General features: G+C 35.9%; 1 protein-coding gene across 1 annotated transcript; it reads right to left on the minus strand.

The window, feature by feature from the left end:
• Positions 1–5,407: 5,407 nt before the first annotated feature.
• LOC143620504 (protein BONZAI 1-like) lies at positions 5,408–20,551 on the minus strand. The gene is made up of 16 exons (XM_077092191.1): positions 20,392–20,551; positions 19,191–19,238; positions 17,558–17,706; positions 17,417–17,465; positions 17,001–17,057; positions 16,653–16,841; positions 16,448–16,582; positions 16,301–16,362; positions 16,106–16,208; positions 15,162–15,276; positions 8,593–8,669; positions 8,372–8,512; positions 6,489–6,653; positions 6,215–6,328; positions 6,048–6,144; positions 5,408–5,954 (listed from the first exon to the last, which is right to left on the minus strand). The coding sequence occupies exons 1-16, from the start codon at positions 20,533–20,535 to the stop codon at positions 5,845–5,847; spliced, it is 1,755 nt and encodes a 584-aa protein (XP_076948306.1). The 5' UTR covers positions 20,536–20,551; the 3' UTR covers positions 5,408–5,844.
• Positions 20,552–21,842: the final 1,291 nt, after the last annotated feature.

Below are 21,842 nucleotides of genomic sequence, written 5' to 3' on the forward strand. Positions count from 1 at the left end.
TATGGGCCACCAGTTTTATTTTAGGTTTTAAATGTTTAAAAATAAATGGAAAAAAATGTAAATGCAACAATAAATGCATTCTTTCTCTTCAATTAATACAACCAATATAACCGCAATAAATCACTCTCTAAGTATGGATACATATATCATATACGTGTGTAGGTTATATGTTTTTCGTGTGTATGTAATATGATTTCTTATTCTTAGAATACGTGTATGTTATATGTTTTTGTTTAAGTTGTATATTTTTATTGACATTTAATGCTAACATATGTAGGATAGTTTTTTGTATTATTCATCACAATGTACCTACGTGTTGATTGATATTGATATATTGAGTTGGAAGAAATTGGTTTTGGATAGAAAAAAAATTTAATATATGAATAAATTGTATTTGTGTATGATAAAATTTTCGAGTGTAGGTTATATGTTTTTCGTGTGTAGGTTATACGTTTTCGTGTGCGTGTGTAGTTTATTGATGCTGAATTTTGGGTATCGGTTATATGTTTTTCATGTGTAGGTTATAAGTTTTCTTATTATTAGAACAAGTGTAGGTTATATGTTTTTGTGTAGGTTGTGTATTTTTTTTTGTTAATATTTAATGCAAACACGTGTAAGATAGCTTTTTGTACTATTCATCACAATGTAACTACGTGTTGATGGATATTAATATATTGAGTTGGAAGAAATTGGTTTTGGATAGAAAGAAATTTTAATGTATGAATAAATTGTACTTGTGTAGGATAAAAATTCAAGAGAGAAAAAATAAGTTATAAAAATAAATGAATTCTTATTATTTTTCAATTATAATAATTTGATTAGTTATATTAATTGAATAGATAACTATTATATTTATTAGTTATATTAATTAAAGAGAGAACATTCATTAATACTTTCCTCATTTAGCTTTAAGCATTTAAAACATAAAATAAACTAGTGGCCCATATTCATTTCTCACAGTAATCTCATTTCTCTCTTGAACCATCCCCTATATATATATATCTCTGTGTGTGTGTGTGTACATATTACATGCCCAACAGACAAAGACATAAAGACATACGCACTGACATACATTGTTCCTTAAACACAGGCAAGCATACATAAAGATTAATTTAACATAAATTATCCGTAGTATATTAAGTTAACATAAGTAAATATTACACATAGTGGTTATACTAATATAATAAAAAACCTAGTAATTACAGTAGTACCAAAATATCATATTCATAGTTCATCTAAACACCTGATTACTACTTATTATAGATTATAACTACTAATTTAACCAAAAAAACCTAAACAACTACTCCAACAAATCATGTCCACCTGCATTGAAGTTGATGGTGTAGATCCTATTCAGCCAGGTGTACACCAACACCACCATATCAACGCTTAGGTGGCTCCATGAAAAATCGAGCGACATGGCAGCTACAATGAATAAGCACGAATACGAACTTGATTAGCAATTGAAGTAATCTTAGCTACAATTTCACATTTCATAACTCAAAATTGAGGCCCGGTTCATACCTAAGAAAAGCCATGTGTTGACGAAAATGGTTATTAACCATGCCATTATGGTTATTTGAATACGTCGGCAAGAGAGGACGGTTAGGGTTGCAAAATGCGAATGGGAGGGGCCTTAATTGAGCCGGTGATTTATATAGGTGTAAAAGACATTTAGGCCATTGAAACTAATGGACGTAACATTCGTTAGTTAACGACTGGGCCAGATTGCAAAAAATGCTGATCACAAGGACCATAACTGAAAAAATGCCACTATGGGGATGAAAATTGAGCTTCAGGTACCGCCACAGGGACCAAAATTGTAATTAACTCTTTCGTAATGTGTGTAGTTTTACCTAATTCTATCAATCATATTTCCATAATCACAAGATCAAGGTACTGGATTGAAACAAAATGTTAGGTAGTAAATAGTATAGGCGGTTAATTGTAATAATAATGGGGACTATGGATGTAAGTAGTCTACTGGACTTAAAACAATGAATCGTAAATGAGAATGATAGCTATTAATTTGAGATTACTCTCCTTTTCTGGATTTCTTCATCTCTAATATTTAGCTCGATTTCATTTTAATTGAAGTGTGGTAACCAGGATCAATAAACACAAAAACAGAAATTTAGATCATAAGCTCAATCTTGTAATTCTCATTAGCTTGAAAATTACAATACACAATTCTCTTAATTCATAATGATATAACCCACAAGCTCGGGTATATATACTAATTTAAACTTGAAAACCCAATTAGACTAGAATACAAATACCATAATCATATTCAAACACTAATCGGTAAACAAATCTAAATAATAATTAATAAATAAATTCCTTGTTGTCAAAGTCATTGGCTCGACTTGTTCACCAAGTAATTTATTCCATGTAAACCAAGTTGCGTGTTCAACTTGATAAACAAGACACCAACCCATCATAGGCTCGATGAGTAGGCCTGAAGAAAATTACGTCAAACAAGAGGGTTTGATCATTGTTGTTGAGTTGGACAAGTAGGTTCAATTCAGAGTTCGTTTTTATACGGGTTAAACGAGTTATATTTTGACCTGAGCGTTAGATTTGTTGGATCGAACTAGTTTCTCACTAAGAAGATTAAGAAGATTGACGTTCGCTCGATTAGGTGACAAGAATCGCAACCAGAGAAATGGATATGTGAGTTCATACGACCGAGCGAATGCTCAGAGACATGGTCACAAAAGTAGTCGAGTTTGGGAGATCCTAAAGAACAAATTTATGGATCAAGAGGAGATCCTGGACGTCAAGACCAATATGATGAAGACCAAGATGATAAGGACCAAGAAGGTTGTTGTCACACCCTGACCTAGGGCCTAGGCGTATGACCAATAGTTGGTACCTGTTTTGTAAATATATCAGAGTTACGTTCTTTTAGCGGAAATCATTTGAGTAAAATATCATTATATTGAAATCTCGGGATCATTGAATACCCGTTTTGATATTTCAAATACCTGTCATTTTAAAATATGATTTTTCACAATATTTAAAATATCTGAGCCATCAGATCACCTCTAATGACTATGTCCCCAATCTTCTAATCTGTCTTGCTTGCATGTTCTAAACTTTTTTCATTTCCTTGAAATGTGGGGAAAATACGTCAGCTATGTGCTGGTGAATAACACTGACTAAATAAAAGGTTTCATAATTCATCATAACATATTCACATTATAAAATCACCTTCGTAATGAAACAACACCAATAGCATTTAGCGACTCAGTGGGCCTCATCCCATCTCATCGGAACTAAAAATACCAATAGACCACATAATCGGACTTCACTCGCCCTAGAGACAGTCACTTGCCTCATGGTCAATATGTTTGTAGTGTGCCCACTACAAATCATATATGTATGGATCCAGACACATGTGTATTTTAGCCTGAGTGTTTAGTACTACCTTGTATCAAAACATTTTAGAGAATTTAAACCAACCCTCATGCAAATATTTCCATAACTCTTTATATATGGATAACAGTTCATAGTTTTAAGAGTAAGTACGTAGACGTATTCACGTCATAAAACATTTCATACTATAAAAAGGTTGGACGTATTCACCTTTGTTCTTGCTCAGTGTATCTTACTGATTCATGCATTCTTTCTATCTCGGACCTGTAGTACGAGAACAACATTTTATAAATAACTAGATCTACAATCTAGCTGTAGACCTTAAGTCTATTTGCATAACCTTTACCTTGATATTCATTTCATTTTATAAAACATTTATGTACTACGTTTCTTTATCATGAAGAAACGTATATATATTCCATTTCTTCATCCATAAGATATATCTTTATAATAAAGAATAATATTTTGTTCATAACCTTATCTTATGAAAGCTATATTTCACTTATTATCTGATCAAGGTATAGACTATACCCTCGACTAGGGTCTAAGCCATATATAATAAAATAATCGGACAGAACCCCTACCTTGTATGGCTTCTCTATGAAATGCTTAAACTTTACGTGGGCAACACTCCTTTGCACGAAATTCATGACAACGAGCGTATCGGAAATGACTGGATTTTGGCACAAAAACCGAGGTAAAGTGTGTGTGTGATGTGATGGAGACTTCATCCCCATGGCTGCCTATTTATAGCCAGAATCTGTGCATCTTCGTGTATGCGAAGGACAAATGTAGCCGCAATTATTATTATATTCCTTCACGTATCACGAAGTTGCTCAATAGCTTTGCTGAGTCAACCACTAGACCTGCCACGTGTCAACACCGGATGAGGTTACTTCATGCATCTTTGCGTATCGCGAAGGTGCTAAATTTTTATTTGAAGTGCAAGGTGCGCCATCAAAACGCCACATTACGCCCATCGCCCGAGTCCGTGTCCGTCCGCGTCGGGTGCTTCGCACCCTCCGCTAGGACTAGTGAGAGTGGTTAGCCATACAAGAACATTATTATGGGAAACTCCTTCCTTATAAAGTGTTCTCATTTCTTTCCCACTTTCCATGTGGTATGGAGTTTCCATACTTATTTCCTTAGCATAAACATGTCTTTATTTATTTACTTTATTTTTCCCATTACTTATCTCATAAATGTTTTTAGTCCTTTTACTTTATAAATTTATCAAATTTGTATCAAAATTTTGTGGGTGTTACAGTTGTGAAAGCCAAGATGGTCAAGATCGTGGGTCAAATCAAACAGGTTAAAGGAGACAATCAATCATGCCCAGTAAAATCCCACCGACAGCAAAGCTATAAGTAGGGTCTGGGGAGGGTGGATGTAGGCACACCGTACCTCCATCCAAAGGAATGAAGAGGTGGCTTCCAGAGAGACAGTTTTGAGATAAAGATCCACCTATTTCGAGTCAGAAACTAGGGGGTGATTGTTAAACTTAATTTCCCAAGCCTACTCATCAAGCCTATGATGGGTTGGTATCTTGGTTATCAAGTTGAACACGTAACTTAATTTACATGAAATAAATTACTTAATGAACAAGTCAAGCCAATGACTTAAACAAAGCATTATTTATTAATTTTTATTTAGATTTGTTTTTACTAGTTAGTATTTGAATATGATTATGATATTTGTATTCTAGTTTAATTAGGTTTCAAGTTTAAATTAGTATATATACCAAAGCTTGTGGGTTATATCATTATGAATTAAAAGAATTGTGCATTGCAATTTTCGAGCTAATAGAATTACAAAGATCAAGCTTATGATCTAAATTTTCGTTTTTGTGTTTATCGATCCTGGTTACTAAACATCATTACGTAACAAAAAGAAACAAGCATAATTCAAAGTCAATAATTCATTTAAATGCTCATCTCGTTAAACACACATACATAAGAACATGTCTCAGAGCCTACTCAAACTTGTACTCTTCTTAGCCTGAATATGATCTCGTTAAGGTCACCATTTTACTTAACATACGAAGTTAGAATAATACAAAAAGCATGTTACATACAACATTAATACAATCAACAAAAACAAATGTAAAATCAAGCAAAAGTATACCACAAAGTTTCTTGATTTGCAAGTGCCCAACACAAGCAGGCACAAGCATTTGATCAACGAGCAATGGCCAGAACATGTGTTCAACATGTCTCACCCTCATAACAAATTTTGATGTACAAATGAAATTTGGTGAACACGACATCAATGTTCCATGTCATTTTGTATCACATGATTTGTTCTTATTTGTGGGCTATTTTTAATGTCCCACCGAATTTGCTCAGATCACAATGATACAAAAATAAGACATGAAACGAGAGGCATGGTCCCATTTGGTACCATGTGTAATGATGATGAAATAAAAGATTGTACAATGAATATGACCGACCGGATGTGTTTGATTTACTATGTTGTAGATGGTTTTGACTTTGGTTGAATGTTATTGTTTCTCATGTAAGTCAAGAATTGTGAAGGTAGTTCTGCCAAAAGAGATTGAACAACCGACACTTCTCCACCTGCAAAGAAGACGGTTATATGTGTTATAGTAATATTTAAAGAAGATTGTATAAGATGACAAGAAACAAGATAATATGAGCTTTTATGTTTACCTTGTACTTCCCTAAAAGGAACAAACTGAACAATATCACGTGATGCAACACGCCCGGTTGAACTTTGAAGTTTCTCACCTTTATCTGCATCCAAAATCTGCATTTGCAAAAAAATTAGCATATATTCATAAACACATGCAAAGAACGGCAAGAATGTAATTTAGTACCTCCATCTCCTTAAAGTCGGCCCCACCAACACCGACAATGAGGATCGATAGCGGCAGATCGGATGCCTTCACAAGGGCATCCATTGTTTCCTGTAGATCAGTTATCACTCCATCCTGTGGTGTTACCAGCGAACTTAGTTATAAAAATAGTATGGCCTTTTTAGAAAAGCCATTAATAATTTTTCTTTTAAATAACATGATTTGCCACCTCTATGACTATCATAACTTGAAGAAACTGGGATTATATTTAAGTGTGATGAATGATGAGGCATACTGTGATGATTAATAACACGAAATACTTGTGTTCATTAGCAGCCATTGATTGGCTGGCTATTGTTGCTGCAGATGTAATTACATGTCCAAAGAGGGTGGGCCCCGCAAGTGAAACATTAAACAGGGCCTGTCTGTATGCAGTCATAATACCTTCGATCCCTGCAACCTGGTAATAATGAGTTACAAAAACAAATATTAGTACTTATAAGGGATTATCCACAATAGTCACTAAAACATAAAATAATAATAAAATTAGGCCCCATTGACATTGTCAATTTTTGTCTTATGGGTGACGGGTTGTTTCAGATTACAATTTGCCTCAAATGGGGCGAAAGCCACCTAGATTGTATTCAAAAAGCATAAAACCATTTCAAAAGGAAGATTGTCATTGTAATAAGACAGTTTTCTCATATTTAAAACATTAATTTATATGGAACTCAACAATAAAAGAAGTAAAAAGGAGGTTTGCGGGTTGGCTCGACCTGACCATTTTGACCCATACAAAAATTTATCCTTTTCTAACCATCGCCTAGTGGTGTAAAAGAGTCAGGCCACTTATGAGCTACTCGATATCAACTCTTTAAAAGCTCGAATCAAGCCGACCTTAAGCAAGCTCGAGCCCAAAATAAGCTTGTTCAATAAACGATCCCAAGCTCGAGCAGGCTCACGAGCCTATACTTTATACAATTGTTATATTAAATATTAAATAAATATATATTTTTTGTAATAACTACTTAACATATATAAAAGTATGATATTAATAACTAAATAATATATATTATTTGGGGAAAGTGAATATGGGGCTGTTAGGCATGTAGCATATGTGAAATCATCAAAACTACGTCGTTTTGAATAAGAGTTCCCAAAAATATTCGATTCTTTTAATTCATATTTACTTCCATTCCATTAATATAGAAAATGTTAATTATATGCCTAGTTCTAAATCATCTTGTTCTCATGATAACTAATACTGACCAATGAACAGATTAAATTATATATTTTAATTATGTATTTCTTTTGACTAGAATTTAACAATTTATATCATATTTTTATTATTATTAATTATTTTTGGCATGAGGAAAAGAAAATGTAAAACTCTTATCTTCACAAGTAAGTTTTTAAGATGATCATTTTCAATATCAATTTACTGAAAAGCACAATTATGCAAAACGATAATATGAATAAAAGTGAAAAATCAGTTCCATTAGATACTAGGAAAGTTTAGTGACAACCAATATTTGAAATTTTGAAAAATGTGATGATTTTTATGATCAATGATGATGAAGTTGATTTGCCAGAGATTATTCTTTTGAGGACAATGATTCAAATTAGAGATGTAATTTACATTTCTTATATTAATAGAAGTAAATGGGAATTAAAAAAAAGAATAGAATCAATTATTTTTGGAAACTCTTATTCAAAACGACGTAGTTTTGATGGTTTCGCATGTATGCTTACATGCCTAACAGCCCCATATTCACTTTCCCCACAAATATTATTTTATATATATGAAAAATATAAATAAATAATCTAAAAAAAACATATATGTATATGAATTAATTAAAAAATAATGAAAAGCTAAGCTAGGCTGAGCTCGAGCTTGAAAAACTAGTCACTAGCCGAAGTCGAGCTTTAGAAACAGAGCTCGAAACGAGCTAAGCTCGAGCCTAGATGAGCTCAGGCTCAGCTCGGCTTGTTTACACCCTACCGTTGCCTAACCAGCTCATTTTATCACCTCTAGTTTTGACTGCCAAATTTAAAACCCATTTTGTTATTGGTTTAAGGAGTCTAAGGGAGCTTTATTGATTAATGGTGAACAAATTTATAAGAAAACTAAACTTTTCAAAATAAGATATTAAAAAATATTTTCAAGTTAAAACTCACCGTTGGATTGCTACCACTGCCTCCATTTAGATTAAAACAATGACTAACAGGACCATCAATCGGGCGTGCTCCAAATCCCCATGCAGGAAACAACTTATCATGATCATAAAACTGCAGTACATCTCCAACCTCTTGTATTGCCTAAAACAGGTGAAAAATCATTAGATTTCCTTTTATTATTGTATACTTCAAATTTAGAAATAAAATAGTTGCTTGCTCACTTTCTGATATGCATTTGGACGTCCAGAAAAGTCAATATAATGCAATGAATCTGGAAAGCAGGGATTTCCATTTGAAGCTGGAAATTGAATAGACAAGCGAAGCAGCATAATAATTAGTAAGAGTAAATTACATGAATGGTCCCTGTGGTTTGAGCCAAATTATGGGTTTGGTCCCTAAGGTTTAAAAGTTATGGATATATTCTACATCCCCAACCACTTAGTTGGCTTTCATCCATGGTCCTAAAAGCTGGCTTTCAACCACTTAGTAAGAGTAAACTAACCCAGTCAAGGCTGACTGGGTTAGTTTTGAGCGTTAAATTAGGCACGTGAGAAACACACCAGGGGTAAATACATCATTTTCTTTTTCCTTCCCACCTTTTATACCTTAAAGGAAGGATAAATAAAATGACGAATTTACCCCCGGGATGCATCTCACGTGCCTAATTAACGCCCAAAACTTATTAACATATTAACATATTATGTATTATTACTATTATATTGTCCATAAATAGATCATAAATCATGTGATTTATGTGAAGATTGTAATTAGGCTGATTGTGAGGCTAGTATCATGACCATGATATCAGTGATATTTACTATGCTAGTATCCCTATAAAGCAATGGGATTGTAATTGTATTTTCATCAAGTAAACAATATACCAATCTCTTTCATGGTATCGAGCCTTTTATCAAAAGCCCTAGCATATTAGCTACAGCCGCTCTCCCTCTTCCCTACCCATACCAGTATCATTTTTTTCTTCTGTTCAATCATGGCCGGCGATTACACTACCAGATCCGATGCTAAACCCCTTCATCCCGTGTACTCTGTTTCAAACATTCAACACAAAATCCGTATGCTTGATGGGGTCAAGGTCACATACTCGTCATGGGTGAAGCTGTTTAAGCTCACTGCGTGCGGCTATCGTGTCCTTGATCACATAGACAGTACTGCCGCTCCGGCACCGACCTCACCGGCTTACGAGTCGTGGGCGGAAATTGATGCCATAGTCCTCCAATGGATCTATGGCACCCTTTCTGATGATCTGTTGGTTAGGGTTCTGGATGCGGATTCAACCACACGTATCGCTTGGGAGAAGGTTCAGAATATCTTCATTAGCAACAAAAGTTCAAGGGCTGCAACTTTGGAACATGAATTCACTAACACCACCCTATCATCCTGCTCTTCATTGGATGATTACTGTCAGAAACTAAAAGATCTGGCAGAACAACTTGGTGATGTCGATCACCCGGTGAACAAGCGAGGTTGGTGCTATAATTGGTTAGGGGGCTCCCAACAGAGTATGATACGGTTGCCTCGTTCATCAACCAATCTGGCACCTCTTGGGACAATGCAAGGAGCATGTTGTAGCTTGAGCAACATCGACAGAATGCTCGTCAACAACCTGTGCTTGTTGCTTCACGAAGCAACTCCAACAATCCTCACGCACCTCATGCTCACCACTATGACCAGAACGCCCCTCGACAGCCTTTCCGTGGACGTGGGAGGGGCCGTAACCGTGGTGGAAGAAACCACGGAAACCGTGAGGGTCGCTCCAGCTCCGGCCAACATCAGCAACCTACCCCGCCGGGCTTTCCTACACCACCACCGAACACCTGTGCCCATGGGGGTCTCCTATTGCTTATCAACCATGGGCACCGCCACCGTGTCCATACCCCACTCAAGCCGCAGCTTGGCCTACTCCTTGGACTAACGCTCCAACACCCACTCCCCAAATGGCTAATATGGCTGCCCCACCAGTTTCTCAAAACTCTAGTGGATCGGCTCCTGGTGTTAATGCGTTAAATCCTACTGACTTGGGCTCCGCTCTTCATGCTATGCATCTCAACAACCCCGATCCAGCTTGGTACATGGATTCGGGCGCATCCTCTCATCTCACCAATGAACCAGGTAAGATCATTTTCCATTGTCATTTACTAATCATGGCGATATACTTGTTGGAAATGGCCATAAATTGCTAATTTCAGGATCGGGAAAAGCTTTTTACAAAACACCAAACCGAACCTACCACCTTAATAATGTCCTTGTTGCACCTAACATTGTCAAAAATCTTTTGTCAGTTCGTAAGTTTACTCGTGATAATCTTGTTTCAATAGAATTTGATCCGTTTGGTTTTACTGTGAAGGACCTCAAGAGTGGAAGGGTGCTTTCCCGACACAATAGCTCCGGTGACTTATACCCACTTACCGAGGCTCTCCGTTCGTTTTCAACATGTTTTCTTGCTTCGTCTACTCAAAACTGGCCCAATCGACTCAGACATCCGGGAGCGCAAGTTTTGTATTCACAATCTTCTCGTTTTTTCATTGCATGTAATAAGAACAAAAATGGTGATCTTTGTCATTCTTGTCATGTTGCTAATAGCAAACGTTTGCCCTTTTATGATTCTAAGTCATTTACTTTTGCACCATTTGATCTTATACATTGTGACTTATGGACTTCACCCGTTACTAGTCCATCCGGCTATAAATATTACATGCTTCTCTTAGATAACTTCCCACAATTTGTTTGGATTTATCCATTAAAATATAAATCCGAGACATTCACCAACTTTGCAAAATTTCACAAACTCATACAAATCCAATTTAATAAAAACATCAAAGCTTTTCAATGTGATCTAGGAGGAGAATTTGACAATAATGAATTCAAAATTTTTGCAAAAAATAATGGTTTGGTCTTTCGTTTCTCTTGTCCTCAAACATCCTCCCAAAATGGCAAATCCGAAAGAATGATCCGTCGCTTGAACGACACGGTACGTGCGCTTCTTATTCACGCTCACTTACCACCCTCGTATTGGGTTGAAGCAGTCCATACCGCTACTTACCTACATAACATCCTCCCAATAAAGCGTCTCAATTTCTACACCCCTACGTTTGCCTTGAATCACTGGCATCCGTCATACGACCACCTACGGGTTTTTGGTTGTACTTGTTATCCAAACATGTCGGCAACCCAACCGCATAAACTCCACACCCGCTCTGCTCGTTGCATTTTTTTGGGTTATCCGGCACATAGTCACATAAATCGTGGTACGCTCCGGTACGGGTACGCGGTTCGCTGAAGGTAACGTATTCAGTACGGAGGGGGGGTAGGTTCATTTCGGTACGAACCGGTACGGTGTACCATGTAGTTCGGTTCGAGGCGGAATTAAAATTAAATATAAAATTTATATATCTTATAAAAATAAAATTATGTCTTAAAAAATATTTCCAGCCTATTGTATATATATACATATATTGTCCAATAATTTTATGAAGATTATCTTGTAAAAATATGTATTTGTGTAGTAAAGTTTAGGGTTAAGTTTTATAAAAATAGAAAGCTGAGGGTGAAAAATGACATTTTGTTTGAAGAAAAGAGTGAAAAGAAAAGGGAACGACGCTTTACGTTTTAGGGTTTCATAGATGTTTCAGTTTCAGTTTCAGATTTGGGAGGGTCACCGTTCCCATAAATCCTGCCAAATCTGGAAGGCGGCCAATCGGAGAGACGTTCCGTCAGTCCTGATTCGCGATTTTTGGTTCACTCGGAGTGACGGATTGGTGATTTCTGGTTCACGATTTAGGGTTCAATCGGAGCGACGTTCCGGCGATTTGGATCGCGATTTCGTCGGCGACCGGCACGCTTGCGAATTGCGATTGGGTACAAAACGTACCAATACGAAAATCGCGGCTACTTGAGCGATTAATGTGACTATGATCCGGCAAATTATAAGGGATACCAATGTCTTGATCTTCAAACCGGAAAGGTTTATTTTTTGCGACACGTCATCTTTGATGAACAGTCGTTCCCATACTCAAACCCTCTTCCTGCCACTTGGTATAATATTTTGGAAGATACTTCATTCCCCGTGCACACTTTCCTACGGCCCAACCTTCACAAGTTCAAGCCCAACAACCAATCATCCCTACTGCCCCTCCTTTACCCAACTCCATGGCCCACACTTCTACCACACCTCCTTCGGCCCAATCAGAAACAATCTTCCCTTGGGTCCATCCTGCCACTCTTAGTCAATCACAAAATACCTAACAATCTACTATCCCTATCCACTCACAAACAGCCCCACCACTAGAATTTCCAAACACCCATCAAATGACAACCAAACAAAAGTCAAAAGTCAGGCATCACCAAACCAAACCCAAAATACACATTAAATGTTTCTGATTCTATATCACCTTTACCAACAAACTACAACAAAGCTTTTTCCGATTCAAATTGGCATAAAGCCATGACTAATGAGTATAATGCTTTGATGGATAATGGTACATGGGATTTTGTACCCCGACCGTCGGACGCTCCGATCATACGTTGCACGTGGTTGTTTCGCCACAAGTTCAAAGCCAATGGTTCTCTTGACAGGTACAAGGCACGATTGGTTGTAAATGGGAAGTCTCAAACTGTGGGGTATAGATTGCACGGATACATTTAGTCCGGTTGTGAAACCCGCTACCATTCGAACTGTATTATCGTTGGGTTTGTCAAAGGGTTGGCCAATACATCAATTAGATGTGAAAAATGCATTTCTACATGGAAATCTTCACGAAACTGTTTACATGCACCAACCGCCCGGGTTCGTTAATCGCACCTCACCTCATCATGTGTGCCATTTACGAAAGTCTCTTTACGGGCTTAAACAAGCACCGCGAGCTTGATACACTCGGTTCTATACGTTTATCACATCTCAGAGGTTCAAAAGTAGTGTATGCGATACTTCCTTGTTTATTTACCGACAAGGGTCTAGCATGGCTTACATGCTTTTATGTGTTGATGATATTGTTCTTACGGCTTCATCTCAGGCTCTTCTTAATGACATCATCACTCGCCTTTCACGTGAATTTGCTATGACAGATTTGGGGACGCTTCATCACTTTTTAGGCATCCATGTGACACATGACTCGCGCGATCTGTTTTTATCTCAATCGCAATACACTAAAGACATTTTACATCGAGCAAACATGTCATCTTGTAAACCTTGCTCAACTCCCGTCGACACTTCTGCTAAATTAAGTGCCGATGACGGGCCTTTATTACCGGACGAGTCCTTCTACTGAAGTCTTGCGGGTGCACTACAGTATTTGACATTTACCCGACCAGATATCTCATATGCGGTTCAACAAGTGTGCTTGTTTATGCACGCTCCTCGCGAACCTCATCTTGCATTCATGAAACGCATACTAAGATATCTACATGGAACAACTGATTACGGCATTCGGCTTACACCTTGCTCTCATCGCTCACTCATGGCTTACTCCGATGCCGATTGGGGGGGTTGTCTAGACACAAGGCAATCTACTTCCGGCTATTGCGTATATCTCGGTGACAACTTGATCTCTTGGTCTTCGAAAAGGCAACATACCATCTCTCGATCCAGTGCCGAAATATCGAGGGGTCACTAATGCGGTCGCCGAGACCTCCTGGTTACGGAATTTATTATTGGAATTGCATGTACCGCTTACACGTGCCACCATTGTCTATTGTGACAATGTATCTGCTGTATACTTGTCCGAGAACCCGGTTTAACACCAACGAACCAAACACGTGGAAATCGATATCCACTTTGTACGGGAGAAAGTAAAGCTTGGTCATATTCGAGTATTACATGTACCATCAGCCTTTCAGTATGCCGACATCTTCACTAAAGTACTTTCACGCCAACTTTTTCAGTCATTCCGATCCAGTTTGCGTGTCGGTCCTCACCACGTTCAAACTGCGGGGGCATATTAACATATTAACATATTATGTATTAACATATTATGTATTATTACTATTATTTCGCCCTGCTTGCGGTGCGCGCATATAATGTATATATGTGTGAACCCTCGGGTGGGCAAAAGTAAAATTGCACTAATTTTAACGTTATTTTACTAATCTCTTGAAAATAACGTTAAAAGTGGCAGAAGGTTAATCAGGCATCATGTGGTGGCGTTGATAGCCGAAAGACAATGGTACATGCACCAATCAGCCGGTGTCCCGATGATTGAGTGCTATGTGCCTTATGTCCAAGGCTTGATGCAAAACTACTATCGAGTCGGGGGTCTCATCGGAAGCAGCCTCTCTATCCCTATGGGGTAGGGGTAAGGCTGTCTACGTCTTACCCTCCTCAGACCCTACCATAGCTTGGCTATTGGTGGGATATACTGAGTACGATGATGAATATAATACTATTATATTGTCCATAAATAGATCATAAATCACATCCATGATTTATGTGAAGATTGTAATTAGGCTGATTGTGAGGCTAGTATCATGACCATGATATCAGTGATATTTACTATGCTAGTATCCCTATAAAAGCAATGGGATTGTAATTGTATTTTCATCAAGTAAACAATATACCAATCTCTTTCAAACTAAACCATGGATGAAAGTAAGCTAGGTGGTCACGGGTCGGGGACTATGTCAGTTTGTCCTTAATTTAAGCCTTACGGACCAAATCCATGATTTGGCCCAAACCACAGGGACAATCCGTGTAATTTACTCGATTTATAAAACATATAATGATATAATTAGATGTTAAAATATGCCTGTGTGGAGCTACAAAGAAGAATCCAGATACCTGTGAAATCTATGGCCACCATGAAGTTTAATTCACATCCACCAAAGAAGTAATCCAAGAAGGTATGATGAACACTTTCAAAATACTTCTCCACCAAAAGTTGACTTTTCAAGACCTGAGTCAAATGTAGACCTAAAGGTCATCAGACTAAACAACAAGATCACATTTACAACTAAAGGTCAAATTTAACCAAACAAATGATTGAACACAAGCAATTAAACGAACAAGGTTTTCTTGTCCGTGTTCGTTTGTGTTCATTCGTTAACGTAAACGAACGAACATAATTGAACATAGATGAACAAACATAAGTGAGCAAAAATTAGTTAAAGTAATATGAAGAACAATGTGTTGAGCGTTGAAAGTTATTAAAACTGGGTCAAAATTATTAAATGAATGTATTAAGAATCGTAAACCACTGAACCTAAGCAAATGTAAACTAACAAACATAAATTAACGTAAACAAATGAGCATAAACAAATGTACAGGAACATAAATGAACGAAAGATACATGTGTTCATGTTCGTTCGCTTAACTAAGTACAAATTTTTTTGTTCATGTATGTTTAATATTTAAATAAACGAAATTCCCGCCGAATTTCTCATGAACTGTTCACTGAACGTTCAGTTCGCTTACATGCCTAGGTGGCCCGCTAATACTTTTTCATCCATTCTCTAAAAAGTTTTGTATATAACAGAAGTGTTAATTAAAAAAAACATTATTATAATAATAAAACTTGAGTATTTGAATAATATGATTTAAGATGTCGGGTTGACTTTCAAATTGTTTGATCAATTTCACACATTTCCCTTTAGCTATGTATTCTTCAATTTGACCCGTTTGAGATAAACAAAGCCATATTGAGCCATTTACATGTAAACGAGTCAAAATTTCCATCTCTAATCCATACTAATATGTGTACAAAGATACGGATGTGTAATTGAAACCTTTGTTTGGTGATCTTTCCCAACAGTAATGGGTAAAAATAAGTTATCTCCCTGCTTACTAGAACACAACTTTTCCAACTCAGCAAGTGACTTTTGAGTTTTGCTAAACGGCCCAGAAGAATTAAAAAATATTAAGCAAGATCAGCAATTAATATAATTGAACAAAAGGATATCAAAGTTGGTCAGGTGTCTTACCCAAGCAAATCATGCTTTCCATTACTATTATAGTTGAAGCATTCAATAACTAGCGGACTATCCTGCATTAATTCAACTAATAATCAAGATGCCTCCATTGCAATATGTTTTATGAGACAGCAAGAAATCATAATATACTGTTTATACCTTGCTGCCAACTTGCGATATGTTTATAAAAATTGGTTTCCACTCAGGTTTAAGGTTGTTTTTCAAGACCTCTGTTCTGCAAATTGGAATAGTAGCACCACTGGCTACATACTTTGAAATAACTAGAAAAGGGTCCTGTAAAATAAAAAATTAGTCAGCCTTTTATTATAATTTCATAAAAGATAACTGATAAGATAGTCCTTACGCTTTTGGAAAAGAAATCTTTATTGTCTAAATCTGAGCACCGAAAGGTCAACTCTGCAGTAGTTTTGGAGACAAGTTCTACTTCTGCATACATGGTGAGCTGTCCGAGTTTTTTTGAGTGACTCGACTCACTAGATTCTGCAATGCTCAAAAGATCTGTGGTCCACGAGCGCTTTGGATCAGTGACTATCTACATTAATAAAAAAATTGAAAGTTGACATTCAGCATTGATAATTAACACATCAACAAACAAACCACATATGTTGGAATTGATATTTCAAACTAATAGTTTCCACAGGCTGCAACAATTTGAAAGTTGTGATGAAACAAGCAGATAAAGACTGAATACCTGAGACAAATGACAAGTACACTCGCCCAAATATTGCTGATCATCCAGATTAAGTGTCTGCAGGACATAGGAAGCTCATTAAAGTACTAAATAACATAAATCAGTTGAGTACATGTTTTATGCTTTCAGTTAGAATAAAACCATTTTAAATGTTAGACCTTAAGTTGTGAACAGAAACTGAATCTTCATTCTAAATTTCTATAAATATGCCAAAAAGACACTCATACCCTTTTAACAGATAAAACAAAAGAATTCATTTGTAGCTGAAAATTAACAAAGTTACTGTTTTGCCCAAAAGAAACAAGTATCCATTTATATTTACAACACTAATGTACTTTAGATCATCAGAGAGTGACAATTAATGTAGTTTCAAGTTCTTATTAAAGCTACTTGACAAAAAAAATTATGTGATGTACCTTTACTTCTGGGTTATTTAACTGGGTATCAACATCATACACGCGGAACCTGTGATGTATAAGTAAATAATAGTTGAAATGGTGTCTGATATAAAGGTGTGTATTTGTAAGAATATAATAATATGACCTACTAGCACTTACACTAGTGTTTGAACCGTCTCAAAACAATAAGTAACTTTTATTTTTGTGATCCACTGAGGATTTAATGAATTTATAACAACTTCAGTGCGTCCAAGCTCCTGCAATGAACCGTCTCTTCCTTTGATATACACAACTGCCATAGGATCACTCTGTAAACAGTAAACACATGTAAGATAACAATAATCATAAGGAATGCAATCATTTTCTTATGTGCCCTTTTTCTCTTTTTTTTTACAAATTAATACCAAATATAATGTGGATATCAGTTATCCTTTTGAAAGCCTTATTTATAACAACTTTGATAAGTAAAACAGAAGTCAAGAAAACTAAGGCACAGGGTTTGACTAGTGGTACTGAGTTGACACAGAGGAAGACTTCAATGTTTTTTAATAGTTTACTTAAAGTCATTTATCTTACCAGGATCTAATGTTGCATTAGCGTACAAATTATATTGATGTCAAGCCAATGTTGTAAAAGTAGGTCTCTAAGGCCGAGTACTCGCTACAAGGTATAGCACCGAGGAGAGTTTATTCAACTCCGCCTAGTTACTGAGAATCGATCAAATGTGATCAACCCCAACCAGAATCCCATCTAGTCGGTTAACTTGGGGTGATTTTGACTTTAAAAAGAAAACATAATTCATAATTTTATAATATTATAAAAAAATATCACATTTTTTAGTTATGATTAGCTAATTTAAGAATAATTTACTATTTAAAAATATATATTCTCTTATTCAGATCGATATTCACTTATTTTGTTATAAATATTAGCATACTTATGATATTTGACATATATTTAATATCCAAAAATTAATTTTCTTTATATTCACCATTTCCGAGTACTCCCCGAGTATACCCAACTCCCCAGTCGGCCGCATAGGGTCCGACTAGCGATTTTTTCAACCATGGGTCAAGCATTGTCATTATTCAAGTTATTGTGTCAATGCATAATATGTTAAACCTTAGACAAGTGAATCAAGAACATCAAAGACGATATTGCATAAAACGTTTATGCGACTTTTTTAATTAATAAGAATCAAGAACAGAATTCATACTACTAACTAAAAATAAAACTTTTGACGAGTTTATATAACACCCATAATTCTAATCCTACTCAAACTAGGAAACATAATCAAACTAGACTTCTACTTTATTTAATAATAAATAAAAGATAACTTTGCCACCAAGTTATTCAACTTGGTCCATGAACTTTAGATCACCAAACCGCCCCTTGAGATCTTCCGTACCACCCGTGTACTTTTTGTATTAACCATTCGGGTCCTTCAAGTTGGTATTGCACCAAGTTTTACATAATAGTGCAACTGTGCAACTAATATGATCAGTGGGGACCCACATACACAGCACATGAACTTTTTAACAATTATTAGTGTTAAACAGTATCCAGTACCTGTCTTCTATGTGCTATTTACGTATCCTACACTCAAGTGACAATGATTCATCAAACGTTTTCGAAGAGTGACACCAGTAAAAAAAACTTGGTCCAGTCACTGGACGATTTACTGCTTATAACATGAATTAGGTGGATCCAGGAAGCAATCCGACCAACAAATTACACTTTATGGATCCATTAGATTTTTCAACCTTTTCTGTTAAGAAAGCGATAAACTTACCTTGGAAAACACATCCCTGTCGCGCAAGTTCTTAGCAGATAAAGATAGCTGCAAAGAATTTGTGAGCATCAGTATGACAAACGTATAAGTTTTCAAGTAAAATATATTGATTACAGCATCTAATCAAAGCTAACCACGTTCTAAAAACGTAAGATTACTGAATTCTAACATGAAGATAACTGTCACACACCAAGATGTCATAGTTACAACCTACAAATCAAACCTCTGAAGTAAACTTTGAAGGATGATGAAATTCTATTAAGTATACAATCAATTTGCACTAAAGGACGACAAAATAACAGTTTACTAGCTGTGTCTAATTAGAAATCGGCTATAATCGGTGTAGATTTTTAACATTGTTATCAAGAATTCAAGTTTGCAACTAAACACATTTTTCATAGTGGAAATCGATGTAAAAATGCATCCAAATTCCAATGTTCTATTAGGTAAACCATCAATTGTGCTAAAGTAAGACTAGATGACAGTTCACTAACTGTATCTTGCTAGAAATCGGTGTAGATTTTGAACATTGCAAACAAGTAATAACTAAATAAACAGATATGTCAATAGTGGAAATTAATGTGGAAAAATGCATCCAAAATCCAAGTCGATGAAGACAATATACATATTTTAGCACAATAAATGAATGTTCTACTAGATAGACTATCAAATATACTAAAGAACGACTAAATGACAGTTTACTAACTGGTTTCAGCTAGAAATAAGCTACAATTGGTGTAGATATCTAACATTGTAATTAAGTATTCAAGTCTGCAAGTAAACAGATTGTCAATGCTGGAAATCAATGTGAAAATGCATCCGAAATCCAAATCGATTAAGAAGATATACATATTTTAGAATAATAAACTATCAATTATACGAAAGAAGGACTAAATGACTAACTGTTTCTCGTTAGAAATCGGCTACAACTGGTGTAGATTCGTAAGATTAATTTAATCAAGTATTCAAATACAGTGGAAACTAATGTGGAAGACAGAGAGATTTAAGCAAAATAAACGAACGCTCTATTAGGTAAACTATCAATTATAGTAAGTTACTAACTGATAACTGAATAACAGTTAACTAACTGCATCTACTAGCAATCGGCAACAATTGGTGTAGATTTGCAACAAGTATACAGGAAATTAAAGTGAAAATGCATCCAGAATCCTAATCGACGAATATTCTAGAGAGAATATACCTCGATCTGATAGAATAGACCTTCGTGGCCGCCGCGAGATTGGAAGAAATTGTCGACGGCGTCGTTACGGCCGTTCTCGGGAACGGAAGAAGTGCCTCCGACGGCGAATTTGCCGTGGCCGTCGCCGGAGAAGCAATTGCCCATTGACTTAGTTGACGGATATTCAACTAGAGAGAGAGGATTAGTGGAGCTGGATTGAATATTATTACAGTGAAGCAAATGATCCAATGGGCCCACAGCAACACCAAACTTTAACTTTAAAGTAGCAGTTTGTTTTAAAAGTTTGTTGTTTTCCTGATTTCTTTTTAGATCTCTTTGAATCTAAGTTGGATGCTACTTCAGGACCATCTACAAACTCTACACATTGTAACTAGTAAGTACGGGTGATTCACGTGTCATATATGTTATTTATACCACGGTGACTATAAAATCGAATTAACCTAATCGAAAAAATCGTACCGAAAAAACCGAACCGAAACATTAACCGACGGTTAATATTTTGTTTTTTTGAAAAACCGAAATTTCGGTTTCGATTGGGTTATCCATTTTAAAAAAACCGAACCAATTGATGATGATAAAGATGGCGAAGAATGGACTAAACTTTTAAGATAAATAAATAATATGATGAATGAAAATCGTGACTAAACTTTTAATGCTTTTTTAATTTTTAAACTCTATTTAGCAACTTTGTTTTCGTATAGTTTCATGTAAAACATGCCTATTTTTGTCTTTTGAATTCAATATATATGTGGACTGTGATATTCTACACGTTTTTAAACAAGCTTAAAATATGCATTTTCATTTTTTAATTTTTTTTGCAATGTCAACACATAATTGGAAAAAAACCAATTGGAAAAAAACCGAAAATAACCGAACCGAAACCGAAATTAACCGAAAAAACGAAACTTGAAAAACCGGAAACCCAAAAACCGAACGGTTTGCATATTAAAATAACCGATTACTTCGGTTTCGGTTTGGGTTTCACCTGATAATCGAACCGAACCGAAACCAAAATTAACCGAAAACCGAAACATGGAAAACCGGAAACCCAAAAACCGAACGGTTTACATATTAAAATAACCGATTACTTGGTTTCGGTTTGGGTTTCACCTAATAATCGAACCGAACCGTGCTCAGCGCTAATTTATACACTTATATTGGCCTTGGGTTTGTCTGCGCCCTGCGGGTATCAAGTGTTCACGTCTGTTTTTCTAAAAATTAATCGTTGATATTTCTAAATACGTTTCTTACTATTTCATTTTTATATAGTTTTTAATTGACTTCTAACAAATGTTACACTTGTATATGATAGTTACAATTCACGGGAGTATAAGGAGAGAAATTGTATGTTGGGTAACTTAGATAGCATGGTATTGTGTCATTACTTATGTATGTCACCTTATCAAGGCCGACTTTAAGGATGTGTCATGTGGGTACTCGGTCGGGACACG

The sequence above is a fragment of the Bidens hawaiensis genome, unplaced genomic scaffold (genome assembly GCF_021521415.1).
Source record: "Bidens hawaiensis isolate Kalapana, Puna unplaced genomic scaffold, B.hawaiensis_p1.1 tig00002572_1, whole genome shotgun sequence".
Classification (NCBI taxonomy): domain Eukaryota; kingdom Viridiplantae; phylum Streptophyta; class Magnoliopsida; order Asterales; family Asteraceae; genus Bidens; species Bidens hawaiensis.

Excerpts from the sequence above, each read along its gene's own strand:
- LOC143620504 (XM_077092191.1), bottom strand. The coding sequence starts at position 20,535 with ATGGGCAATTGCTTCTCCGGCGACGGCCACGGCAAATTCGCCGTCGGA. Across the intron at positions 17,058-17,416 it reads TAAATAACCCAGAAGTAAAG|ACACTTAATCTGGATGATCA; the intron begins GTACATCACATA and ends TATGTCCTGCAG. Across the intron at positions 6,329-6,488 it reads TCGTGTTATTAATCATCACA|GATGGAGTGATAACTGATCT; the intron begins GTATGCCTCATC and ends GTAACACCACAG.